This window comes from Bos mutus, chromosome 22 (assembly GCF_027580195.1).
Source record: "Bos mutus isolate GX-2022 chromosome 22, NWIPB_WYAK_1.1, whole genome shotgun sequence".
Lineage (NCBI taxonomy): Eukaryota > Metazoa > Chordata > Mammalia > Artiodactyla > Bovidae > Bos > Bos mutus.
The window spans coordinates 17,727,669-17,755,466 of record NC_091638.1 but is presented as its reverse complement, the minus strand read 5'-3'; the positions used below and the strand labels follow the sequence as shown (position 1 = coordinate 17,755,466).

At 47.2% G+C, this 27,798-nt stretch overlaps 1 protein-coding gene and 1 pseudogene across 2 annotated transcripts in view; both read right to left on the bottom strand.

Annotated features, from left to right (window-relative positions):
• Positions 1-27,798, bottom strand: part of SRGAP3 (SLIT-ROBO Rho GTPase activating protein 3) — a 246,088-nt gene that overhangs the window by 9,344 nt on the left and 208,946 nt on the right. For both annotated transcript variants that reach the window (XM_005907082.2, XM_070359891.1), the window contains exons 14-20: positions 26,420-26,497; positions 16,232-16,366; positions 13,011-13,116; positions 12,634-12,861; positions 9,557-9,636; positions 3,059-3,239; positions 1,667-1,816 (exon numbers count right to left, since the gene is read on the bottom strand). In XM_005907082.2, coding sequence (XP_005907144.2) covers positions 1,667-1,816; positions 3,059-3,239; positions 9,557-9,636; positions 12,634-12,861; positions 13,011-13,116; positions 16,232-16,366; positions 26,420-26,497 — 958 coding nt within the window. The remainder of the gene's footprint in view (positions 1-1,666; positions 1,817-3,058; positions 3,240-9,556; positions 9,637-12,633; positions 12,862-13,010; positions 13,117-16,231; positions 16,367-26,419; positions 26,498-27,798) is intronic.
• On the bottom strand, positions 18,809-20,277 carry LOC138984705 (guanine nucleotide-binding protein G(I)/G(S)/G(O) subunit gamma-5B-like; annotated as a pseudogene).

Here is a 27,798-nt window from a genome sequence, read left to right as displayed (position 1 = left end):
GGCATTGAGGCTTGACTGTACCACAAGTCACCAGCTCCCTGCAAGCACAGTAGGGCCCCTGGGAACTCAACATGGCCCAGTGTTGTCACCCTCCCCCAATCCCCCCAAAGGGCTGTTTTCCATGAGGCTTTCCAGACCTTGAACATTTCCAAGCATTAAGAGAAAAACCTGTATCACTGGAATGCCTTTTACACATTTGGATACCTTTCACCCTTCAGGGAGGGTGTGGCAGAGAGAAAAGGGGCCTAAAGTATCTCTCTGGAAGGCAGATTCTTGTCTTGTCTCTGTCACTGACTTTCCAGCGACTTCTTTCAGACCCACTTTATTTATCCGTTACATGGGTCTAATATTCCTCACCCAGCTTCAAGGGAGGTTCAGTGGGTAGGAGACCACTCTGAAGCGGTTCTACCCACTGGGGATTCTGCTCCAGCCTAGGGAGGTCAGCAAAGACCTGAAGGCACTGGTGAGGAGAGGAAGGCTGGGAGGGGTGAGGGTGGGGAGGAAGGACGGACTACGGGGATGGGTTGTGACGGGGACCAAGCTCAATGCAGTCAGCAGTGCTTTTCACCCTGTGCCACCAGCCAAGCTAAGCATTGCCTGTGGTCACCCCAACAGGACCAAAGCATTGGTGTCGGAGTGGAAGAGTACTAGGAGAGAAAGGAGACGAGAAAGGCAGACAAGGAAGGACAGAGGGAGAGGGAAATTGAGGCAGGAGAAGGTACGGCCCCCCTAGATGTCAAGGGACCTCAACTCTATCATCCACCTACCCCAACCATACACTTCCCCTGATTCTATCTGCTGATTATCTACACCCTAACTGAACAGAGTTCGCTGAAGAGAGGTACTGGGACTTCTGCTGAAATAAATTCGTAAACCTAGGTTCCTATTGCAGCTGATTTCTCTGGCTCTGTCTGCAAGCACCTAGCGTGTGGGTTGATCCCATGACCTCTCCACCAAAAACAGAGACTATGACATTTTGAGAATCTGATTAAGAAAGCAGTGAGAAACTGCCAGCTTTCCTTTTCTCCTCTTTTCCTTATTTATTTTTTAAACCACCAAGTGCTTTGCACTCTACCTGTAGACAGAGTGAGGAGCCCAGCTCCTTACCTGGCAGAAAGGTCATGTGATAGCCCTGCCCACACGGGAGTGAAGAAATTGGCAAACACATTCCCACCAAATATGTGGGTGGAGCCGAGTGTCAATTTCCCCCCGCAATGTGTGTGAGACTTCTACTTACGTGGTGCGCTTCAGTGAGTAAGAGAGCTTTACATTTTAAAATATAACAACTTAGGTTTTCAACAGAAAGTAGGGAGGAGGTTTAAGAACTGGAGAGAGAGGAAAAGTACTTGCCAATTTTTAACTCTCCCTCCCCCGTGTTTTTAGTATTTTAAGTAAAAAGGATTGGTTGCCTGTATAAGTCTTTCCTCTTTCTCCACCTTTGTCCCAAGCTGGATTGCTTTGCTACCTGCCATTGGAGGCCAGTTCCAGCCAGCCCAGCAGGCGTGCCCAGCGTCACATCCTATGGGAAACAAGGGGCCACGACAGCCTCCCTCCCTTGCCCTTCTCTCTCCCGAATCAGACCCCTCCCTCCCTTGCCCTTCTCTCTCCCGAATCAGACCCGGATGGGCACTGCATGAGCAGGAAAGAATGAACCCGAGTTTCCTACCGGCCCATCACCCCCCCAAAGCCGTAATCCGAGATGTGCTCCGTGGGGGACTGCAGGTCGTTTTTGGAAGAGGCCTTGTCGTCCAGCAGCGGCCCACTGCTGGCCTCGCTGTCGGCCTTTTGGCTCAGGCTGTCAGAGAAGGCATCGTCCCTGGGGAGAAGAACAGATGTGAGCTGGGTGGGCTTCGCACCCAACAACCCGGATGTATTGAGACCTGTGGGGCTGGATCCACACCCACAGCTTGTGGTTGCGCCGCTGCCGCTTCCCCAGCAAGAGGCGCTCTGGGGCACCACGCTCCCCTACTTGCTCCCCCCTCCGCCGCCCCCGGGGACTAAACCTGGTCTCTCCAAGCTGTTCTGGGCTGGGACAAGCTGAACGCTGGAAGGTGTGGAGGAAAAATGGGGGAGTGGGCCTGCAAGCCAAGCCCTGAGCACTGAGTCTCATGTGGCTCGGGGAGCAGCAGCTTGGGGTTCAGCCAGGGAAAAGGAAGGCATTCCCATCCCTCCCCCACCCTTGGCTTTGGACAAATGTGAAGGGGCTGAAGCTTGTTGGGGTGCTCTGTCCACGCCCCTATTCGCTCTCCCTTCCTCTGTCCTTCCTGTCCTTGTCCTCAGAGGCCTGGGGACGTCAGAGGGCCGCCTAGGGTTCTTCCGTTGTTTGCCTGACCTGGACTGTTCTCGGGCTCCAGATGGTCTGCTCTGCCATCAAGATGTATGCTTTTGGCCCCCTCCCTTTGAGGCCCAGCCTGCAGCCTGGTAAATCAGTTCAACCTGAGCAGGACTGGAACTTGGAGGAAGCATATACAGGAACCGTCAAAGCTTTTCCAAGAATGGAAGGTGTCGACTTTCTGGGCCTGATGCTGGGGCTAGGTGTTTGGGATGTAGAGCTTTTTTCTATTTTTTTTTAAGGTCTAAAGTTATTTAAAAAAATAGCACCCTCTTAGCTGGAAATGAGAGGATGATTGTTTCTGCCCCTCTCCTGGCAGAGCTATCTCAGGGTAGAGAATAGTGGGCAGTTAAGAGGGCAGTGGGAGGCCCACTGGTTTACAGCGGAGGCCCTGAAGGGCGAAGGTATATGGCAAGATCCAGGGGACACTGAGAACCAGAGTGGGTGATAAATGCCCCGGAGGCTATCAAGTGGGCCAGGATGGCAAGCCAAGAGCACCAAACAGTGTCCCTGTGGACCGTGAAGTATGAGCAATTTGCTCATATGTTAAATGGATCACCATTCAAAGGGAGCTGAGACATAATCCATTCTCACTGAAGACCAAGTGTGTCACAGCAGGGAGAGCAAATCGCTGGCGTATAACCCAGCGCTGCTGTTCCTGTGCCCCTTCCAGACATCACTAATCCATCATGACACTCTTCACAGAAGGTCCCAGCGCCCACTCACATGTCCTGTACAACTATGTACTGATGTGGGATGAGCCCGTCCACGCCGTTGTGACGACCCTCCCACCAGTCCTCGGAGGCTCGGTGGTACAGCAGCAGTGAGGCTCCCTTCTTGAAGGACAGCTCCCGCGGGGACCGCCCCACGTAGTCAAACTTGGCGATGGCCTCGATCTGCTCCACTTCTGGAAGGAAAGCAAGGGCAAGCGCATCCATGAGAACAGCAGAAGGCAGCCCAGGAGCCTCAGTCAGAGGGCCCTGGCTCCGTGGGGCAGCGCAGACAGCGTGCCTGGTGAGGGCAGCATGAGCTGGGGCTCAGGGTACTGGGCTCTAGGCTCAGATCCGCTCCCTGTGCTGTGACCTCAGGCAGGCCATCTCACTTCCCAAAATGGAAAGTGGGGTTGAAATACTACATCCTTACTTTCCACTGACCCTTTTTCACATTTTAAAAATAATATAAGAAATTTCTTTTTCTTCTGTCCCTTAAATATCAGCTGTTTCCATTTTCCCATGAACCCTTTCCCTCTTTGTTCACATATCACACTGTTGGTGCTTCTTACCTTGTAGGAGGTCAAACAGATGTGTGTGGATTCTCTTCCATGTAAAATGTTGTACACAATTTTTAAAGGTTCCCAGAAGACTTCTCTCCAGAGCTCATTGTTATAGACTGAACTCTGTCTTCCCCCAAATCCATATGTTACAGTCCTAACTCCCAGTGTAATGGTATTTGGAGATGAGAGGGTTTAGGAAGTAATTAAGCTTAAGTGAGGTCATAAGGGTGGGGACCTAATATGATAGAACTGGTGTCCCTCTGAGAAGAGGAAGAGATAGCGAAGAGCTCTCTTTCTGTCTCTGCATGGGCACAGTGGAAAGGCCATGGGAGGACTCAGTGAGAAGGCAGCTGACTACAAGCAAAGAAGAGGCTTCAGCAGAACCCAACCCTAACAGCACCCTGATCTTGGACTTCTAGGCCCCCAGACTGTGAGGAAACACATTTCTGTTGTTTAAGCCACTCAGTCTGAGGTGAGTGGCAGCCTGATGGCATGCCTGAGCTAACATGCGCATCCACAAACTTAATTTGGGGGGAGGGAGAATTCTTACTGGGGCTACAGGTCAAGCATATCTCTTTGCATACACACATCTCCCCGTCAGAGCAGTACTCTTCTCTGGTCAGTGACAGGCCCTGCCTGGGTTAACCAGTGAGAACGTAGTTCTTGTCCCTGAAATACTCCTCCTGCCCGGCTCTGTCACCTCTTGTTTGTGTGACCTCAGGCAGGTTACATAATTTCTGTACACCTCAGTTGCCTTTAGAGGATTAAACGATAAAGCATGAAAGAAGACATACAGATAGGCAACAGCTATATGAAAAGATGTTCAACACCATTAATCATTAGGAAAATGCAAATCAAAACCACAGTGAGATACCAGCTCACACCTGTTAGAATGGCTGTTATGAGAAAGACAACAGACAAGAGTTGGTGAGAATGCAGAGAAAAGGGAACCTGTGCACTGCTGGTGCAAATGTACACGGGTGTGGCTACTACAGAAAACACTACGGAGGCTCCTCAGAAAATGAGAATCAGAACTACCATGTGATCCAGCAATTCCACTTCTGGGTATTTACCCACAGGAAATGAGCACGTTTAACTTGGGAAGATACGGGGCAGACCCCCGTGTTCACTGCAGCACCATTTACAATAGCCAAGATACGGAAGTGACCTAACAGGTCCGTAGACAGATGAACAGACAAAGAAGATCGGTGTATATACACAATGGAAAATTGTTCAGCCATAGAAAGATGGAAATCCTGCCATTTGCAGCAACATAAAGGGACCTTGAGGGCATTATGCTGAGGGAAGTAAGTCAGACAGAAGACGACAAACACCGTATGACCTCACTTACACGTGGAATCTAAAATCAGAAACAAACAGAACTCACTGATACAGAGAACAGACTGGTGGTTGCCAGAGGTGAGAGGTGGGTGAAATAGGTGAAGGGAATCAAAAGGCATGCACCTCCAGCAGATAAATAAGGCATAGGACGTAATACTCAGCACGGTGCCTACAGTTAATAATACTGTGTTGTATATTTGAAACCTACTAAGAGTAGATCTTAAAAGTTCTCATCACAAGAAAACAAAATATAACTATGTGTGGTGATGGATGTTAACCTGACTTATTGTGGTGATCATTTACATATATATATATATATCAAATCATTATCCCATATACCTTATATTAATAAACTGTTATATATCAATAGACTTCAATATATTTAAAAAAGAGAATATATGAAAGTTCTCAGCATAGCACAGACATACATTAAGAATTCAACATATAGCAGCTCTTGTGATTATGATTATAATTACTAATGGACATGAGATTGAGCAAGCTCCGGAAGATGGTGAAGGACAGGGATGCCTGACGTGCTGCAGTCCATAGGGTCACAAAGAGTCGGACACGACTGAGCGACTGAACAACAACAAAAAAACAACAATGGCTTTAGCTTATGGGGTGGGACTAGACAAAGAAATCTGCGCTGCAGAGAATTTAAATGTTTGCTCAAGACCATGCAGCTAGTGATCTTTGGGAAGGAGACTTTCAGGGGAGGAGGACAGTTATTTATGCCTACAATTTATTTAACTTGTGTTAAAGCCTGTACCCTAAGAGATGCAAATGGGTAGAAATGCTACGTAGAAAATGGGTCATGTATAAGTGTTAATATGCTTGTATTTTAAGGCAAGCACAAAGATGTTTAATACTATAAAAAGAAGATACATGCATGTACTTATATAAATAAACAAATCTATTAAATGCTAATAAACAAAAGAGTGGTGGCCCCTGCTCTCTCTAGCCTGCAGTTATCTTCCCGGTGCTGAGCATCCATCAGGATGCTTCTCTTGTCCTCATGGATTACCTTGATCCTGTCCATGCAGCCATCTACCTGTCTGTCATGGAGCTAAGCCCACAATACCTGGCTTTACCACTTTTTTGCTTTTACCTGGGTGACCTTGAACGATTTAGTTCTGTTTTCTCAGTCTCAGTTTTCTCATCTGTAAAATGGGAGTGATAAGAACAGTACCCACTTTATGGGGTTGTCATAGGACTAAGCAAGTTATTACACATGAACAGCTTGTAACAGTGCCTGGAACACGATTAGCTTCATATGAGATGCAGTTGTTGTTGTTATTAATACCAGAGATAACGACTCCTAAGGGCCATGGACAGCATGGAAGTCATCTCTCCCTGTTCTTCCCCACCCCACCCACACACATTAGGTCTCTTCTCTGTGAGTAGCTAGCTCAAGAAGACTGGGCCAGTGCCCTCATGAGATGCAGTGGCCTTTGGGTGGACCCAGTCCTCGGTGCCTGGGACAGCCTGCTGTAGACAACAGGCGTCAGAGAGTTAAGCCAGCTTTCCCCAGCTGGTTCCCTGTCAAGTGTCTTTGCAAGCTATTCTGACAAAGTTGATGCAAATGCCAGACCGACTAAATGGGTCAAATAAACTCAGATCTTGACTCAGAGTCACCTTCTCAGTAAAACGGAGAGATCTCTGTACTCTCTGCTGCATCTTTGACTCTCACACCATCCCTATGTTAGCAGCACCTACTAACCTATGTGTTTGCCTGGCTTTAGAGAAAGGCCAGAGGGTTTGCAAGGCCAAGAGCTGAACCCCAAGGGCTGGGTGCTCCTGGGTGTGACCCCAAGGGCTTCTTCTGAGCCCACCCTTTGCACTGCTGAAGGAACTGCCCAGGGCGGAGACTTGCTCAACTCCATCGCCTCCAGCAGTCACTGGTGGTAGACTGGAGTGGGGGGCGAGGGAGCTAGGAGAAATGGAAAATGTAAGGGGGAGAAAAGAAGAGAAGATGAGGAGCAGAGCTGAGCTGCAAGCTGAGAAAAAGCTCGTGTGTTTGCAGATGTCGCTATGTAATCATGTGGGGTAGAAACAGGGATAATAGCTACCATTTATTAGGAAGTCTGTCATTTGGGTTCATCACACCTAAAATAGAATAGCTTACCAAGTCTCCCACACACCCCTCCCCAAACTTGCTTCATCCCCTCATCTTCCCCATCTTAGGAAACAGAATCACCATCTGCCCACTCCCTCAGGCCACAGAAGCTAACTCATCAGCATTTCCGTCAAATTGTCCCCTGAATCTGACCAGCCTCACCACCTCCAATGCCACCCACTCCTCGCCGGTCCAGACATCACTGTCCTTCTACCTGGCTACCTTGCCTTCCTTCTTGCTTGGTACAGTCATTTCTCCCCACAGCAGCTGGAGGGATCTTTTAAAATCATAAATCACATCATGAGACTCTTGTTCAAATTCCTCTGAAGGCTTCTCTCTGGTGGGGTGAAGCCTGCCGGGGGGTGGTCCTGAGGGCAGCAAGCCCCTGTGCTCTGTCCATCCCTCTCCTTGGTCCTGGTGCCCACAGCACCTGCCACCTCGCAGTGAGGAGACGGGGCGGCCACACAGCAGGTGCAGGCTGACTGACAGTGATCTGAGGCCCCAGAACACTGCAAGGGGGTGCCTGACCTGCCTCCCCACAGACACATCTGCCTCCCCATGGACACGTCTGCCTCCACCAGCAGCAGCCCCGACGGGTCTCAGTGCTGAGAAATCAATCTATCTTGTTGGACAAGAGGTGTTTTCCCCCAGTGGAAGTGGAAGAAGAAAGCCTGAGAGCAAGATCTAGAACAAGAGTTGCACATGTATGTATGCACACATGCACATAACCAGGAGTCAAAAAGCAACAGACGGAGAGAATGAGAAGGGGGCTATTAACAGTGACAGAAGGAGAAGGAGGACTAGAGGTGGTAGGAAAGAGAGGACAAGAAGGAAAGAGAAGAGCAAACCACCACAAACAAACAGAAGGTGGCAGCCTTCATATCTTCTAAAGCAGGCTCTGCAGGACGTTCTTCTCAGCTCAGGGTGGCTTTAATCGCTAAGAATTATAGCAGAGCTGAACATTATGCCCTGATTTACTTTCCTGCCCTAGGACCCAGGCCCGACACATCACCTCCCTCTCAGGCCACAGTGACTGATTCTTGCCTGGCTGCATGACTCAAGGCAGTGCGGTGAGATTCCAACCAAGGAACTCTACTGGAATCATTTTGAAAAGGAAGCTCTTTGGGTAAAAGGACAATGAAAGCCTGGAACTGTCAGAGACCACGGCAAAAGGAGGATCCCCCTGGAGGATAAAGCCGACACAGGGAAGCAGAAGAGCAAGGTGGAGACACATCCCTGACAAGCCCAACTAAGCTCCTGGATCCAGCCATGCCTGAAGTCATGCCTACCCTGGGATTTTCAAGTATATGATCTGAATCCCTTTTATGCTTACGTCAGTTTGAGTTGAAGGCTCTGTGACTGGCAACTGAAATAGCCCTACTAGAATATGAAAACCCACCTATGTAAGAGTCTTGCCTCTTACACCAACTCCCAGGAAACTTACCAGAGTACATCCCAGCTCTCCTGACCAAAATGATGGCTAACAGGGCCTGGGACTGCCCCCAAGAGAAACACAAAGTCCAGTAAGAAAACTACTAAATAATGATTTTTAAACAGTGAAACTACCCCAGGGAGAAAGGAGGACTGTGTTCAGTCAACACAGGGCAGCACTGGGAGCCTCAGGCCCGAGGTGCCCTTGCTTGCCCGGGCCCCTTCCTCCACTAATAAAATATCAAAATTATATTTTATGACTGCACTGATATAAAGATGAAAATAATCCAGGCTCATATTGTTTTTAAAATTTAGTTTGAAATGAATTAGAACATTCTCATGGGCCCTGAAAGCAGCACTGTGGGTCCTGGGCAGTGGGCCTCGTCTGCCTAATGGAAACGCTGGCCTCAGGCCCAAATCATCCAGACTGCTCGGCTACACAGTTCACGCTCCCCAGAGGTAAGTCTGATGCCATTTCCTTATCTAGAAGTGGTGGAAGGTCTGAGGAGTCGCTCAGAGCCCAGGTCGGCCTTTATCCCTCTACCTGCACACACTCGCCTGGGTCACCACTGTCTGGCCCCGTCTTCGGGGAACCCACTGCACTGGTCACTCCTGCAGTCTGGAATTATCACCCTGCATGGTGGGGAGCTGCTCTCCAGCTGCCAGGTGACAAGACCAGGAGCACCTTGATGACCATGTCTGGTTCGTTGTGTGCCCCACGTCCCAGCACATGCTGGGTGCAGAACAAGAGCCCAGCACGGGGAGGGGCAGAGGACAGAGCCTGCTTTCTACTCAGGACACCCTGGTCACTTAGAATTTGCACTCAGGCCAGGCAGGACACAGAAGGGGAGAAGGCAAGCCATGCTGGATGTGGTGAACTGGAGGTCTTTCTGGGTCTCTCTCTCTGCTGTAGAGGATGATGTGCTGACTGGCAAAGCTGGCAAGGTGGGGGTGGGGTTTGCACAGATCAGTGCAGCAGGTGGATGGGCATGAGTGGGCAGGTGGGCACGCAGCATGAGAAGGCCCCCAGGTGAGCTCCTCGCCCTGACTCCCCCTCACTCACCTTCGTCACTGGTGTGAGGCTCGGTGCCGTTGTCATGGTCAACTTCATCAATGGTCCCTGGCTCGCTGTGTGGGCTGTCACTGCAAGGAAACACGGGGAGGGGTCTCTTGGGGGACTTTGTACCCTCACACTGCCCTAGGCTTCTCGCAGGCACTGGCCCAACCCACCTATGAGCCTTGACCCAGATCACATCAAGCCCACTTCATCCCATCTTTTCCATCTGCCCACCCACAGATCTTTCTAACAGAAAACCACTCTGGCCCCCTCACCCATTAGGAAGCTTCCCTGAATAACCTCCTCCATTTGTCCCAGCTCTAGAGTTTGCTGGGCTGTCTTCTTGGTAATGGTTACTGATGCCTAAGTGTTCTGTAAGATCTAGAAGGCAGTCAAGCCCTGGTGTTTATCCTTGAAAAGACCCCAGGGCAGAAAAGAAAGGAAAAGAACTTTGGAACTGTACTGAGAGTCATCCAAGTGGCCTGGCTTTCTGTTTTAGAGAAGAGGCGACATGCTCAGTGAGGTGGCTGAAGCTCCCAAGGAGCAGGCTCCTCAGGGCTGCCTCTCAGAGTGGCCTGCAAAACCCACAGCAGCCCAGGTAGCCAGCAGGCTGGCAACCATCATGGGCATAGGGATAGAGTGACTCCAGGCCTGGAAAATTCAGTATTAATGCACTGGGATAATTTCATCAGCTGCTGCCCCTTCACTGGATTATAAGCTTCTTGAGGCCGGGGATCATTCACAGAGTCAGCCGATCAGTTTTTTTTAATCAAGTCATTCATTGAGTTCTGATATAGTAATATATGCCAGGCATGGTGCCAGGTAGGGGGCATGCATTGATGCATAGTGCAGATACAGACCCTGCTCTCATGGGCTGAGAAATAAAAGAGCCGCAAGTTGAAATAGGCACAATGAGCTGAGACAAGAGCTGTAAAGGGACCTACACAGGGTGCCAAGGAAGGCTTCTTGGAGGACGCGATATTTACAATACCATTTAAAGGAATATGGGCTTTATTGTGAAAAATTCTCTTGGATAAGGTCCAGACTGCACAATGGTTTAAGACCTTTCATAACCTGGCTCCTGCTGGCCCACAGGGCCTCCTCCCTCACGGTCCCCTTGTCACCTGCAACAGTGCAGTCAAACAGAAATGCTTTTTATTTTACTGCATGCTCCAGGCCTAGCACATTCTTTGCCCACTCTCGCCTGGCTGAGCCCAGTTCATCCTCCAGGTCTCTATCAAGTCACTGTTTCCTTCAGTCAGCCATTCTAACCTCCCTACATTGGCTCCGGGACCCCTACTCCTAGAACTGACTGTCCCCTCCCTCCTCCTGCCATGTCAGGGGTTAATTCTGGCTGGGTTACCTCCCTGTTGCCCAGCCTAGGGCCTGGTGCAGGACAGATTCTCAGTAACCATACGAGGAATGAACGAACGTTGTCCCCTTTGATGAGACCCTCAGCCAAATCCTCCTTTTGGGCTTTGAAAATTTGTCCAAAATTACCATGTAATTAATAGTTAATGGGGCACAAATGGGATTAAGAAAAGCATGGTTATTGTATGTAGTGCTTTGGTAAGTATGCTATGATCTGTAGGTATCTTCCCAGATCACTAATTATATATATATACTGCAGCAAGAAAAGAAAGCTGGTAATGGCTGCAAAAACTATAAAACTGAAAAGCTTTTCTTTGTCCTAAAAGTATGCTTGCTGGCTGTTGGATCTCTGTTACAGAACAGGGACAGACCTGCTCCCGGGGCCTCAAATGAGATTAGAGAGCAGCAGGCCCGTGTTTCTATACAGGGAGGTGTTGCAGAGAAATGATGGGGCTGGAACGTTTCCTTTCTTTGAAGCAATTGCCCAAATGTGCCCACAGAACTAAGCGAGGCAAGAGTCCAGGAATGCTCTGATCATCAAAACACAAACTCCCCTGTAGCACCTGGCTGAAAGCAGTGTGGGTAATACCTAAACAGACAGCTGAGTGTTGTCCTGGATTGGGAAGAAAGACAGACTAGGAGCCCTTTGGCCTCTGTTGGTTGGTGTTCTGAATTTTCTGCCTCCATCTCATCTATAAAAAATGTCCTATTTTCACCACAATTTTAAGGTTTTAGCCTCTGGAAGGTAGTCAGGCCTGAGTCTGGTAAGATTCTAAAATGCTCCTCCCAAGGGACTTTACTGGTGGTCCAGTAGTTAAGACTTGCCTTGCAGTGCAGAGGGTGAGGGTTTGATCCCTGGTTGGGGGAGCTAAGATTCCCACATGCCTTACAGCCAAAAAATAAAAAAACCCAGAAGCAATATTCTAACAAATTCAATAAAGATTCTAAAATACTAAAACCATCCTTAAAAAATATTGAAAAAAATAAAAGAAACTATTTTTCCCAAGACCCAGAGTAGCACCAAGGCACACAGAGGTGTGCTCTCCAAGAATGTGAACTCTCTCTGCCAGAAAAAGAGAACTCTAGGTGGGAGAGGACAAGTGTGGGAAGTGTGTCCACTGCCCTGCTGTCTGAGGTGGGCCTGCAGCTCACCTAGCCAACGACAGCACTGCATCTCCTAACTGATGTGACTAGTTCACCAGACCCAAGCTTCAGGAAGAGACGTAATACTTGAGTTTGTGTGGAGGCATTTGGGAAGGAAAAGCTTTTTTCCCCACTGGGGATGCTGAGAGAACGGGCTCTAAAACTGGAGTTATCAGATGCCTTCTTGAAACTATCAAGGGAGAGGCTACCTGAAAATGAAGCCAGTGTAGAAGAGAACAGGGCTGGGACTGAGAATTAAGGACTGAGTCCTGACGATAACAGTCGAACCCCATATCCAGCTACACCCGTAGCCATGATCCCAGACTTCTTAGTTAAAAATAAATTCCCATTTAGCATAAGCCAGTTTGAGTTATATTTCTGTCCCTTATAAACCAAGAGAGTCTTGACTGATGTACCTATCCCTCATATAAGGCTCAGATGAGAAAATATATATAAGAGTATGGACTAAAAAGCAGTAAGAAAATCAAAGGGTTTCTCACTGTTCTGGCATAACAGCAATAATAACAAGAACAATGATGATAATAATATTAAGAAGAATGGAATCTTACCAATATTCTTCCCCTCCAGCCATGCATTTCTCATATACAGGTCCCTCTAGCTCCCGGGGGCTGGGGAAGATGGCTTCATGATGGATGATGATGGTTTTGATGACTTCGTTGACGTGTGCCTGGCAGGACACAGGGTCTTGCCCATCGGGAATATGCATGAGGGTGGGCCCAAAGCAGATGGCCAGGTTGTAGGGATCCATCATGTTCTCGTCGCTATACTGTGAGAGGCTATGAGAGAGGAGTACCCATGAGCCAGGGAAAGGTGAATCTTCCCCTGTACTTTCTTTCTTTGGAGAGTTCTATGTTCTGCAAAGGCCCCCTCCTCAAGGAGGCCAGGGCTGAGTCAAAGAGGGGCCCTTGTTGGCCAGGCAACTCACTGGTTGAGGAAAGCGAAGAGGTATCTCATGACCACGATGACCACGCGGGGAAGGGTGATGAGGATCTGTTGGATCTGGTGCACCCTCTCAGCTGGGTTCTCCAGTTCTGTAACAAAAGGGGCTTTTCAGGGCACCTTTCATCCTCACAGACCCATGCAAACAACATTTGTGAGCCTACCTGTGAGATCTTTGTGGCTCAGATGGTAAAGAATCTGCCTGCAGTGCGGGAGACCTGGGTTCAGTCCCTGCACTGGGAAGATCCCCTGGAGGAAGGCATGGCAACCCACTCCAGTATTCTTACCTGGAGAATCCCATGGACAGAGGAGTCTGGCAGGCTACAGTCCATGGTGTTGCAAAGAGTCAGACACCACTGAGCGACTGACACTTTCACTTTCACCTGTGAGATCAGTCCATGTGGCTCAGGGGGAGGCAATTTTACTTGGTTCAAGAGATGGAAATATGACCCTGGCATCATGATCCCCTGGGCATGGGGCGGGGCCCAGGGAGGGGTCCATGGCCTAGTCAGAACCATCAGGGTTGATCCTTGGGACTTGGCTGGAGAAAACAGAGAGAGAAGTTCCCTCTTGAAACCAGGAAGAATTGCAGCTGGGTGCTCTGTGGGAAGAAGATGATTCCCAGGAGTGATGGCATCACAGACATGGAAGGGACAGACTCCTACAGATGTCATATGAGGTCTGGGTCCAGCTGGACCTAGACTTTTCAGGTATATGAGCCAATATATTCCCTTTTACAGGTTACATCACTGTAAGTTGAGTTTCTGTCACCTACAAGCTATGAGTCTCGACAAACACAAGCAGGGACCAGGTTTTATTAAACTCTTTAAAAAGATCAGCTGCAGCACAGGCCCGGCACAGAGTAGGTGCTCAGGAAATGAACACTGAATAAATAACCACCTCCTGAGCTGTATGTTGTTCAAAGAGCCTGGTGATGCTTGGGATCTTGTCTCTGACCCCTGTTTTCAGGTCAGCCCTAGAGATATAGACATTTTATCAGTCAAGCCAGAGTCAGAGGCAGCAGATTTGACTTAGTAAGGAGAAAAAAGTGCTTTGCAGGCTTGTCTCTGTAGAGAGAGAGAGAGCTCGTGCTAAGAGTGAGCTACAAAAGCTGCAAGGATTATCTGCAGGGCTGATGCATAAGCCCAGGTCAATTTCCTTTTCAGACAAAAACGTGATTTTCCCTCCCAGTGTCCCTCCTCTCTCCAGCCTCCACATTTTGTCAGCATATTCCTTCAAAAACACAGTTCTCCACCTTTCTCCTCTGCATCCAAGGCCCTTTGTGATGGCGCTTCAACCACCCTTGCCTGCTGCATCTCTCAGCTGCCGCCCCTTCTCAAAGTGTCGGAGCCATGTTTCTCAGATGAAGTGGGAGGGGACCTCTGGGGCTCTTTCAAACATGCGGGACATTCTCTGGGGTTGTCACAGTGACTAGAGGATGCCACTGCTATCTGGGATCCAGGGGCCAAGGTGCTAAGTGTCCTGAATGTGTGGGATACACAAAAGGCACTGCTCTACCCTGAACACCAGTGGTGCCCACGGAGAAGCTGTGCCAGGCCACCTTATCTACTTTCCCCTCCCGCCAAAGGCTCCCCTGCCCCAGGCCTTTGCACACACTGGGTATTCTCTCCTCTGCTCAGCACGCTCCAGCCTACTTCCATTCACAGCCTGATGCCTCACTCAGGTCTCCGCACAGAGGGGAAGACTCTCACACATATATTGAGCCCACTGCCCCTCATTCGGGCCCCTCCATGTCCTCATCACCACTTCTTAATATTGTTTTCTTGAATACATTTCCTTAAAAAAGGAGACTTCACCTCACCCTGCAAATGAGAAACCAGGATCACTTGCCATAGTTAGAAGATAAGATAAAAATAGATCAAACAAAAGCAAAACAAAGCTACCAAATGATAGGCAGACACTGTTTTGCATACAAGTTTCTGAACCTGAGGCCCTGCCCTTTCTGATCTGCAGGGAGACTGACTTGTACGGGTCCCTCCTTGGTACAATCAAGGCTTTAGGAGGGACCTGAGAAAGGACTTCCTCTCTCCTGTGATTCAAGGTACACGACGTTGTGAGGCTGTACCAGAGGCTGAAGACCACGTCTGCTGAGGGCCCTGCTCTGGAACTGGACTAGTGGAGCTTCTGGAAACAGCGGCTGAGCAAGGGACACCGGGCTCAGACAGGGTTGTGCCTTTGTGGCCTGGGATTTCTGAGAGGTGGTCTGGAGCCTGAAGTGGATCTGGAAAGATGAGCAGGAAGTATGAGGGCAGAAGGGCGGATGGAGGAAGCGTCTTTCACTCAAGGCAAACAAGAGGGTTCAAGCCTCTCTTGGTGCTAATCACCTCCTGGCACACCTTCTTGGCTGCAAATATCCCTGAGAACATTGTGAGAAGCATCCATATGTGAACCTGAGTGTGGGGCAACTTTTCTGCAGCTCAAATTAAAGAGTTTATTTCCAAAAAGGGGTTTATTCCAAAATACTAGCATTCTAATATTCTAAAATTAGAAGTTTATTTAAAAAATATATATATATATGTATTTCCAAAAGGTTGCCTTGGATTTCAGCATCTTACAGTCAAGGTGCCTTTACTTCAGCTCTGAGATTGGGCTATTGCCTTTATCCACAGAAAATACCAGTCAGGAAGGACTTGACGGTGAGCAACATCAGAAGAAGCCCCCAGTCAATGTATTTTTTATCATTTCCCTTGTTTGTCAAGTTGTTGACTTTACTCCCAAACCTTCCGTGGCTCCCTTAATGCCCAAAGGGAAAAGCTCTGGAATCCCTGCAAGGCATTCAATGTCTTCTCTTTCTTGTTGCATTTTACCCTCCCAGTCTTTTAATACCATGTACTGGGTGGGACACCCTCCTGCTGGTCCCATTGATTTGTGTGTCCCCAACCTTCCCAGGATCCCCGAGTCCAGTCCTCCTGGAAGACTCATCATTCCCTCTCGGGTGTGATCTGAGAATCCAAGGCTCCCTTGGCCTCTTCTATTCTGAGCTCCTCCTATACCCAGAGGTGCACCGTGCCCATGAACCCTTCTGTTGTAAACCATCTTGTTATTTCCACAACTAGGTTTTAAGTTCCAGGAGGACAAGAGCCATATGGCGTCTTTCACAGCACCCCTCCTGCAGTGATAAGCCTGGAGTGCCACTTCAATAAAGATTTGTCAAGGAACTGATCATTTCACTGGGGAAATACTTACTAATAGTAGATATCAAATCTTGAAACCTTTCCTTAGGAAAGAGTGGGTTTTCCAGTCCTCGGAAATACAGTTTTAGAACACCAGCAACTGAATTGATATCTCGTTCATTTTGGTCATCCACAAGGGGGTCTTCACCTGAGAGGAAACAGGAGATGATGATTCAGTGAGGCAGGCTGTGTGCAGATGGCAGGGGAGGGGACCTGCCCCAGCCTGAACAGAGCACAGGCAGATGCGACAGCCTCCCCAGCACAGTGTACTTAGAGGCCTCCCTATAACTGATTTTGAAACTGCTCAAATCTATTAAAATGTTGTAGAATGAAAATAATGAACATCCATCATCATACACTTAAACTCATCTTGCCATATATGCTTTCTCTCCCTTTTCTATCACTTATAATTATTATTGCTCAATTATTTGAGAGTATTCTGTAGACATGATAACACATCACTGCTAAATACTTCAACTCATTTCTCCTAAGCATAAGGGTCTTCCCCTGCATAACCACACAACACACAACATTATGGCACCTAAGAAAATTAACAAGAGTTCCAAACACCATCTCACGTTCAGACTCTGCTCAAACATTCCCCCCATTGTCCCACGTCTGTCATAGAATTTTTCAAAAGCTAAGATCTAATCAATGTTCACACCATTCATTCAGTTGTTATGTTTCTTTAATCTTTTTAGTGTAAAATAGACTCCAACATTTTTATTGTTGTTTGCCTTTCATAATAGTGGCTCTTTCGAAGAGTCCAGGCCCACTGCCTCATACAATGTCTCACACTCTGGGTTTGTCTGACTGCTTCCTCATGATCAGAGTCAGGTTAAACATTTTGAGCAAGAATGCGATGTGGATGATGTCTGATCATTGGGTTAAGGTGGTGGATTTCAGATCTCTGCATTGTATAGGTATAATTTCTCCTTTGTAATAATCAATATAAATAAAATATAAGATATTTTGATAAACAATAGTGATCTATGTGCCTACCACATACTCAACATATTTTACCCAGTGTTTTGAGCATCCAATGATCATTTTTCCATCATCATTCCAAATCAATTATTACCCTGGGGTTTCAACAAAATGGTGATTTTCTGATTCTATCATTCCATCTATAATTACTAGCTGACATTCTTCCACAAAGAAAACCTTTCTCCGTATTCCCACCACCTGCCTCTTTAAAAAAAAAACAAAAAACATTTTATGGGCTTGTTTTTATAATTTTTAATTCAATGTGTTTAACCCACTACCCACTATTCATTGGGATGCTCAGATTTTCCCCAAATTTGGCCAGGGGGAGTTCTTTCTTATGTCCTTTTGATGTGATCTCTACTGATTACGTCCTTGCTTTCTGGCATAAAAGATGTCTCTGAATCCTTGTACTTTCCTTGACCCAGACCTGTAATAAAAATACTTCTTCAAGGAGCTCTGTTTGTTTTTTGTAGGGAATGGTGTTTAGAAACCAAGATCTAGGCTTTACGTGTGTTCATTGCTACAGGAGTGTTATAAAGAACTTCTGCTGCTGCTGCTGCTAAGTCGCTTCAGTCATGTCCAACTCTGTGCGACCCCATAGATGGCAGCCCATTAGGCTCCTCTGTCCCTGGGATTCTCCAGGCAAGAATACTGGAGTGGGTTGCCATTTCCTTCTCCAATGCATGCAAGTAAAAAGTGAAAGTGAAGTCGCTCAGTCATGTCCGACTCTTCACGACCCCATGGACTGCAGCCTACCAGGCTCCTCCGCCCATGGATTTTCCAGGCAAGAGTACTGGAGTGGGGTGCCATTGCCTTCTCCATAAAGAACTTCTAGGCTCTTTCAGTAGATATAGAGTGTGTATATATATATATATATATATATATATACACACACATATATATTATTTTCACGAGTTCACACTGATGTTGATCTTTCTGATTCATATTTAAGATACAAGGTTTTCTTTACCTTTATTTATTTTATATTTGCATTTCATTTTTTCTTACAGTGAAACTCATTCTGAATATTAGTAATATTTAATATTTTAATATATCTGCCTTATTCTACAATATACATAAAATAGTTTCAGATTTTTATTATAATAACAATAGTACCACTAACAATAAACCTACTACATAAAATTTAAGATTTATTTGCAGGGCTTTTGTTTTTATTTTTTAGGTTCTCAAAATGTATCTCACTAAACATGAATGATTGAAAGACAGAAAGTAGAGGACTTCCTTGGTGGTCCAGTGGCTAAGAATCCCTGCCAATGCAGGAGACACAGGTTCAATCCCTGGTCAGGGAAGATTCCACATGCCAAGGGGCAACCAGGCCTGTGAGCTACAGTGACTGAGCCTGCACTCTACCACCTGCGAGTTGCAACCACTGAAGCCTGCATGCCCTGGAGCCCACGCTCTACGACATGAGAAGCCCATGCACTGCAACTAGAGAGTAGCCCCCACTCACAGCAACTAGAGAAAGTCCTTGTGCAGTAACAGAGACCCAGCACAGCCAAAAATATAACAATGAATACATTTATTAAAACAAAGAACACAGAAAGTAGATTAGCAGTGGGGGCTGGGTATAAATGGTATATGGAGTAACTACAAATGGGTACAAGGTTCTTTTTAGGGATGATGATAATTTTCTGAAATTAGATTTTGGAGATAATGCTGTTGTTCAGTCGATAAGCACCATCCGACTCTTTGCAACACCATGGACTGCAGCATGCCAGGCTTTCACTATCTCTTGGAGTTTATTCAGATTCATGTCCATTGAGTTGATGATGTTATCTAACCATCTCCTCCTCTGCCACCCTCTTCTCCTTTTGCCTTCAATCTTTCCCAACATCAGGGTCTTTTCCAGTGAGTCAGCTCTTCGCATCAGGTGGCCAAATAATTGGAGCTTCAACTTTAGCATGAATCCTTTCAGTGAATATTCGGGCTTGATTTCCTTTGGGATTGACTGGTTGACTGGTTTGATCTCTGGATTGACTAGTGATGATGTACAATTCTATTAATATATTAGAAACTACCGAAATGTACACTTTAAAAATAGGTGAGCCTTAAAGTATGAAATTCAATAGAGCGGTTAAAAACTGTATGACCAGAGCACATGTTGAAAAGTTACTCTCTGTGTGGTTCTCAATCTGATATACAGCTTATTTGTTTCTGTTTCTATTCAATTTGGGGGGTTTTATTTTTTTATAAATCTTAAAAAAACTTCACAATTTTGAAAAAACATTTATGTGGTCCAAGAGTCAAAACCAGATTAAAAAGTTGCTTGCAGAGAAGCCCTATTCTTATCTTTCTCCCACCTACACCTTACATTTAACCATTTTCATTAGTCTCTGATTTGTCCTGCTATCTTTCTTTCTGCAAAAATAAGCAAATACAATACATATATACACACAACATTTTTACGTTCCCTCATTTCTAACACAATGGAAGTAATACCCTCTATTACTACATATATTTGTTTCTTCTCTTAACAGTAAATCTTAGAAATCCCTCCATGTCTGTTCACAGGAATCTTCCTCATTTTTTAAAAAATGTTTTTACACTAAGATTTTATTGTATGCTGCCACCAGTGTACATAAAATAATTTCTTGTGAAACAGAAATTCATGAATATTCAGACAGGTAGATGTTAAGGACTAACAAAAGTAGAAGTTTGTATAGTATGGCCCATGTTACAGCAAGAGACATTTGTACAGGCTTCAAATTTAGCTTTCCTTTGAATATTCACTGGCTTATGAAAAGTGGTTTTAGAAAACCTTGTAAAGATTATTTTTGCTGCAAAAAGGAACAGACTTTCTGGGGTCTGGAGGGATTTGTACTTGAAGATACTTCAGTCAGCAGAGTGCCTGAGCATTCAGCAGACAGAATTGTTTCAAATCTGCAGCTGCCTGGGAAACCTTCACCCAGTCAAGTCTAGCCTCCAGCCAGAGCTGTTGAACCACTTTCTTCATGGTGGCGATGCTGGAGAAACCAGGCATGGAGTACTCGGTGCAGATCGGTGGTCCATCGGCCCTGGGCTTACTGGGCCAGGCGCTGGGCCGTCCCCATTCTGTTTAGTGGCTGCAAAGTACTCTGTTTCATGGATAGACCATAACTTAGTCAATTAGTCTCCCACGGACTGACATTACAATCTTGCTGTTACTAATAAACTGCTGCAACAAATAGCCTTCTAACTGTGCTTCCTATTCCTACCACATGTCTCTGTGGTAGGTTTATGGAAGTGGGATTGCTGGGTCAAAGGGTAAACTAATGTGTGGTTTCATCAGATAAAGCCAAATTCTCCTCCAGTGGGGCTGCACCATTTTTCTCCTCCTACCAGCAACACAGGAGAAGGGTGCTTCTCCACAGCCCTGCTCGTGGGATGTCTTTTCAATTTTTGCCAACTGCAGAGGGGAAAACAGCTCAGGAGAGCAGCACTTCTTAGTTTCATGGGGGCTGCTGGAGCTGGCAGCAATCTGACACGTCCTTCAACCTCCTCCTCCTTCCAGAACAGCCCAGAGCAATCTAAGACTGGTAAGCAATGAAGAGCAGAATGGGAAATTCATACTTGGATCTCTCTATACTCTGCCTCCGTGGGAAGAGAATGTGTGTGAGTGGCAGGCCTCTGCTAGCCCCAACATGCTTTAGTGCAAATTAGAGAAAGCACCCCGCCCCCACCTCTTTCTGAACCAGGACGTGCAGATTCCAGGGCTTGAGCCAGAGTTCAGCTCCCTCCTGCCCTCATGGATGAGTGCCCTTGTGCAGTGCCCAGCCTGAACGACCATCCACATGTGGCAGCCCAGGCACTGCAGTCTACCTCTCAGATGTTCCCACAGGAGGAGATGAGAATGCTTACCCCACAAGACTTTCTCATGGGGAAAGAAGAGAGAAAACATTAAAAAATATATTGCTTTTACTGATATAGCACTTTTCAAGTGAGAAGCACACTGGCACATGTGATGTCTCTTAATCCTCACAATAGCACCACACAGCACCAAAGGAGGCGTGGTTCCAGCACCACCCTTCTCCCGGGAGAAAGCTGAGGCCACAAAGTGCAACAACTTGCCCACAGAGTCAAAAACAGACATCAGCAGCTCCCAGGTCTCACGAAGCCTGGGAGACAGTCCTTCTTCTACCTGTGGTTTTCAATTCTGTCTGCTGCCTGTCTGAACACGTGCCTATGTATCTATTTATGTATGTATCTATGTATCTATCTACCCACACATCTGTCATCTTCCTTCCTTTCCTCCTTCTCTCCCTCCTTCCTTTATAGTAGAAACCCATTTTTTTTTTCTTTCTCAAGAAAAAAGTTCCCACAGATGAGCAAAGGCGCCTTGATTGAATTTAGAGAAAGGTCCAAGCCCCACCTCCTCTCTAACCCAGCAGTAACCCTGAGGCCCCTCTGAAGGACCAGAAGAGTCTGAAAACTCTGTGCTATATTAAGCTGTTTCCTTGTTGTACCATGCATTACTACTGTGGTCTCATGATCCAAAAGCACATGGATTTTATTCCCTCCATATAAGCTCCTTTTGTCAAATATGGTGAACATATTGACTACAGACTGACAGACACATACACCATTCATTCTTGCTCTTCCTTCCAGAAGGCACTTCACGAGCCACCAGGGAAGCCCCGCATTCATAAAAGTGAAAATGAAAGTCACACAGTCATGTCCTACTCTTTGTGACCCGATGGACTATACAGTCCTTGGAATTCTCCAGGCCAGAATACTGGACTGGGTAGCTTTTCCCTTCTCCAGGGGATCTTCCCAACCCAGGGATCGAACCCAGGTCTCCCGCGTTGCAGGCGGACTCTTTACCAGCTTGAGCCACAAGGGAAGCCATCACTCATAAAAGGAGCCACAAAGCATTCTTCCCTCCTAGACCAGGCCTTCAGCTCTCTTCAAGGCTAGCCAACTTGGCTCCAGAAGAGCTCAAGATGAGCAGGGTAGTGTGTGTGAATGATGGCTTCCTCCAGGAGAGAATTAAAACTAAAATTCCAGGCACATGTGAGAGAAAGTTGTTGTTCCAACTTTGCTAGCTAGTTTCCACGGAGGGAGATAGAATCATTACCAAACAGCCCTGCCTGCACCCTGCTCTTAGCCAGGTCAGCCAGGCATTGCTGAAAGGCTGCAGGCAGGGCTGTACCCAGGGGGAAATGAACACACAGCGTGTGCTCAGGGCTCTAGGGGATAGTGCTGCTGCATGGGGACGCGGCAGGAAGCCCACAGATGGCCTCAAGGGTGGGTCTCTGCAGCCATGACCCTCCCAGCCCCATCTTGAGGATCTGCAATGTGACAACCCCTCCCTGTGTTTCCTGCTCACACCCCTCTTCCTTGGGCAGGAAACAGATCTGAGAAAGACCAGGTCCCGAGTCTAGAGTGTGTCAGACCCTATATGCAGTGATTTCAGCCCCAAGTCCAAACTCTATCTTGATCGGCACAGGGTGAAAGGGCCATCGACTCCTGTTCCAGCCACCCTTCCACATAAGGAGAAATCACTGTGAGCTCTCTCATCTTTACATAGAAAGAGGACAGGAGATTGGTTTGGGGGTAAACAGAGAGACAGAAGACTAGCCTGCAAAACAACAGTGAACCAAAGCTCTCTCCTCGGAACAACCACTGACTCCTACCTTTCCATGATGTTTTCCCCTTATTTTCCCAGAAGATTACAGGAAAAATCTCAAACCTTGGTGAGTTTAAGATGCACTGATGGCAAAATATAATAATAAAAATCATGTGTGTGTATGTGTTCAGTTGCTCAGACATGTCTGACTCTTTATGACCCCATGGACTGTAGCCCGCCAGGCTCCTGTGTCCATGGAATTTCCCAGGCAAGAATACTGAAATGGTTTGCCATTTCCTTCCCCAGGGGGATCTTTCCAACCCAGGGATCGAACCTATGTCTCCTACATTCTACATTGGCAGGTGGATTCTTTACCAATGAGCCACCTGGGAAGCCTCAATAAAAACCATAATCCCAACTAAAACTGCAGTTGACTCATGTCAAAAGAAAAAGAAAGTGGGTTTAGGAATAATAAGCCAAGAGTGGATTTCCAACATTTAATTATCCAGAAACTTAAGGAAAAGAGATATGTGCTCCTTTCAACAGGAATGTAGGTATGTAGGCAAGAACTTCACCCAGAGAGAGAAAGAAAGAGGCCAAGGAGGAAAAGACTCCTATCTGTTTGAACAAATGACAAAGGACAGGCGCCCTGCAGAGATTAGAGGGTTTAAATTTTTTTAAATACAAGGAAGAAAGGAAAAACACACAATGCTCTGGCTTAGAGAGAAAGTTCCATCACACGTTAGAGCACATGGGCCCTGAGGGGTGGGCTTGGGGCACCTGGCTATGGGGGAGCTGCAGGGAACACAGCATCCAGGCATGGAGAGGGAAGCCAGTTTCAGGAGAAGGGGGAGAAGAGAAACTGCTCTTGAGGATCAGCCAGGTCAGGAACCCAAACCCAGGGTGGTGAATGTCAAGAAACAGAAAGTAATTTATGTGAAATCTAGGCACCAGGTGCCCAGAGAATCCAGAAGGGGGTTCTCTAAAAGAGACATCCCAGGGACTTATTTTAGAATAAGCCATGCTTCCAGGTAGGCTCAGGTGGAGCAGAAGGACGAGGCTGGAAAGAGAATGAGATTCATTCTGGAGTGAGGGTGACAGGGAGAGGAGCCTCACTGCACACACGAGGCAAAGAAAAAGCAGAAAAAAGCAGTTTCTGCAGCTGAAGTTCAGGTCAGGTGATCTCTGCGGTCCAAGGCTTGTTAGGACCAGAGAATTCTAATGTGCACATAACTCCTCCAAGGCACCCAAGCAAGTGACAGGAGGTACTGACCTTAGAAATCACGTTCAGGAAGGAAAGAAAGCAGGGCTGCTGGGATTGGGCGTGGCTGCCAGATACAACAGGGTACTTACTAATGAGACACTGGCAAGTGAGAAAATGGGAGAGGGCTGGGGGCAGTCAGCAGGCTGAGGCACCAGGCAGTGAGTTTACTCATGAGATACAAGGAGTTCTGTACAGTGGGATGCTCCCAGGAACCAGCAAAGGGTCCAGAGGGTCCAGCTCTGCTCACTTACAATGAACACAGGGCAGCAGGGGTGCTAAGGAGTCAAAGCAAATAAAGAAACCAAACCCTGGCTGGGCTGGCCGGCAATGCCGAGAGGAGCTCAGGGAAACGAGGAACTTCCAGTCCTAACCAAACCCTGGCTGGGCTGCCGGGCGATGCCGAGAGGAGCTCAGGGAAACGAGGAACTTCCAGTCCTATCCGGGAGGATACCTCTTGCTCTGTGGGCTCTGCGCATGCTGTTTCCTCGGTCCGGAATGCCCTTTCCCCTCTTCCCCTGGCTCTTACTCTGCAGGCCTCAGCTCAGGCATATCCTCCTCCAGAAGCCTTCTGAGCCTTTGCTATTCCTCCCCCCTCACTTAAGCTGAGCTCGTGGCTCCCACCCACCACTTACCCCATCCTTCCACTGTCGTGCTGTTTACCTTCCCAGCTAGCCGTGGCTTGTCTCTTGTTCCTATTGTATTTCCAGACCCCAGTCCATCACCGAGTGCAGTGCAGGGCTCAAGGGAGGCTTGTTGAGTGGATGAATAAATGCTTCAGCAGGAGCATGGAGCAGGGCAGTTCTGGAGCTCTCTGGTTCTAAGTGCCCCAGATCCTAGAGTGGAATCTAAAACCTAAGCTTCCTGGGACCCTAGGAGGTCACTGAGAGTCACATCCAGCCCAACCCTGCTCTCCACACCTGGTTCCAAGACAGAGTGCCCAGGGATGCTAGGCTCTGTGCTGGGGGCGATGGGGGTGACGGGCTGGTGTTTCCTCCACCCTGGAGCTAGGTCTCAGGATGGAAGCAGGACAGGGCGAGGGTGAATCAGGCCTGGCAATAAGGCAGGAGAATTCTAGGGCTGGAGCCTTGGGGAGAGGCCTGCTCAGGGCACAACCATCAGGGACAAAGCATATACCTTCCAAGGCTATTTGTAGGATGGTATGGAAGAATGGGTAAGAAAGTGCTTTGTAATTTGGGAAGTGGTATACTGTGAGGAAATGGGTTTGGGATTGGGGTCCTCAGACCAAACTTGGTATCTAACCACTCAGAGAGAAAGGCAGAAGATCAGAGTTGAGGAGTAAACTATGGAGATGTGATGTTTCCAAATGCTGTGAGACTAGAGCAGAGGTTTGCTCAGGACGCCCCAACACTGGCTTTTCTTTCCTCCCCAGGATGGACTTTGTTCAATAACCAGGGAACATAATGTTAGAAGCGGCTTCCCAGGTGGCACTAAAGTACCCTCCTGCCAGTGCAGGAGACATAAGAGGCATGGATTCGACCCCTGTATTGGGAAGATCCCCTGAAGGAGGGCATAGCAACCCACTCCAGTATTCCTGGAGAATCCCATGGACAGAGGAGCCTGGTGGGCTACAGTCCATAGGGTTGCAAAGAGACATACACCACTGAAGCAACTTAGCATTCATGTATGATGTTCGAAACTATTTCTTTGAACAGAAATGCCCAGACTCTAAGTTTCACTACAGCAGCAAGACATGCACTAGTGTCGAAACGGCAGAGCTTTTCCTGACCCTATTAAGTCCTTACTTTGCACAGACACTGCCACCGGCCATCTGCCCGCATCAGAGATCCTGAAGCCAAGGGAGCCTAAACCAAGTAAGCCACGTTCTGGTGGACATTTGATTTCTGATAAGCTTTTATATCAAAGTGGGAACTAGGTAACCTCCCCAAGGGGAAGGGGGAGCATATGATCTCTTCCTCCCAATGCATAGCTTTGCCAAGAACACTGCAAAAAACGTAAGAATTAAGATGTTCTAAGCCACTCCATATTATATATATTCTTCCAACTTTTCTAAAACATAGAAGCCTTTACAGATTTGCATAATAATTCCAAAGCCCTCTTTCCCCAGCAACCACTGCAGAGTTCACCAGAGAAAGTCACCCATGTGTAATTGTAATTGAAAGTCACCCTGGTAATTGTTCAACAGTGGGGAAAAAGAAAAATTAGAAGGTTTCAGCGTTGCCCAATTTCTGTGGTGTAAACTCCTGCCTTGGCTGATTTCAAGCTACCAAGGTAAAGTCCCTGAAGGTGAAGCTGGAAAGAGATGTTGATAAAAGCTGCCCCAGCAACACTGGCTCCAATAAATGTGTTCATACCCACCCTGGCTTCCTCTGGACACGAGCTGGAGATGATCACTCCGTACTTACCTCTCTCAAAGGAATTTTTGATGTCATTGACTTCAACCTGAGATCCTGGCACTCTGAAGATGCCTTGCTGCTGGAGTCCTAAAAGAAATAAACAAAAAGAAAAAGAGGAAAGGCCTTGAGCTCATCAGACCACTGGGAACATGGATGATTCTCCCCACTGCTTGTCTCTTTCTCCCATCAAACTTTGTAAGACAGCCATCATTCGCAATGGCCGTCTCCCAACAGAAGCCCAAAAGGAGCCTTTACAATGAACTTTTTAGCTGGTCCAAATTCTCAGCCACATTCTGCTTTATATGTCTATGGCCCCTTGTTCAGGCTTGAAGGAAACACGAAATTTCTATCAACACTGGATCAGTGAATAACTTCCACTTTAACTCCCAGGCTAGCTCAATCAAATAACTGGGTAGTGAAACATTGCCTACCAAGCTCATCAGTTGCACTGTTCCAGGTAGCTTGACTTAACAAATGCCACTGGGGTTTAACAGCCACAGAGATGTTGAACAAGAATGCTTAATACCACTCCCTCAACCATCACAGACTTTGTCTTTCTTTAAGAAAATCTAGAGTCTAGACTGCATGCTAACTTGGGATCGAGGAGTTTGGGGAAGGTTAACTTATTAAAAAGACAATCTCATTTTTTATGTGTTTCTACAAGGCCATAAAGAAGAGCAGACCTTGCTATCTGACACGGCAGTAACAAAAGAACAATGACCTGCAAGATGGAAGATTAGAGGACCTCACTCATCTGAAAAGGAAATTAAGACTGGGATCCTTTCCCTGAGACTCAGTTTTCTACAGCAAACAACTCTCCACATTATAATTTACGGAAGTGTTTACCCTTAAAGGCAGGCTTTAAAGTTTGGTCTGTATACATAGTATGTGCTCAATAAACATCGTTCATTTCTTTTGTTAACCAATGCTGAATTTCTACCACCTGGGTCTCTTACCCCATCCTCCTGGCTCAGTCCTGACCAGGCATGCGGGCCTTATTCCCCGTATTAGGCCATGACACTCGCCATTCTCTCCACCTCGACTGCAAAGGTTGGCTTCTACTCAGATACCACCTCCTCAGAGATGGCTCTCCTTACAACCTTAGCTAAGTCAGCCCTGTCCTCCTCTAGCCATTCTCTGTCCCCTTACTTAGTTCTTAGGCATTATCACTAGCTGAAATTAGACTATGTATCTCTCTGCTCATTTATTTCCTTGCCCTTCTAATTGGTCATGTAAGCTACTGAGGGCTGGCAGCCTATTTGTCTTGTTCGTGGCTGTGCTGCCATTGTCAGAAACAGTGCCTGATCTGCACTCTGGAAATATATTTTTGGAGGAATGAATAAATAAATAGATGGAGGCACACATTAAGTGCTGGGAACACCATGTAG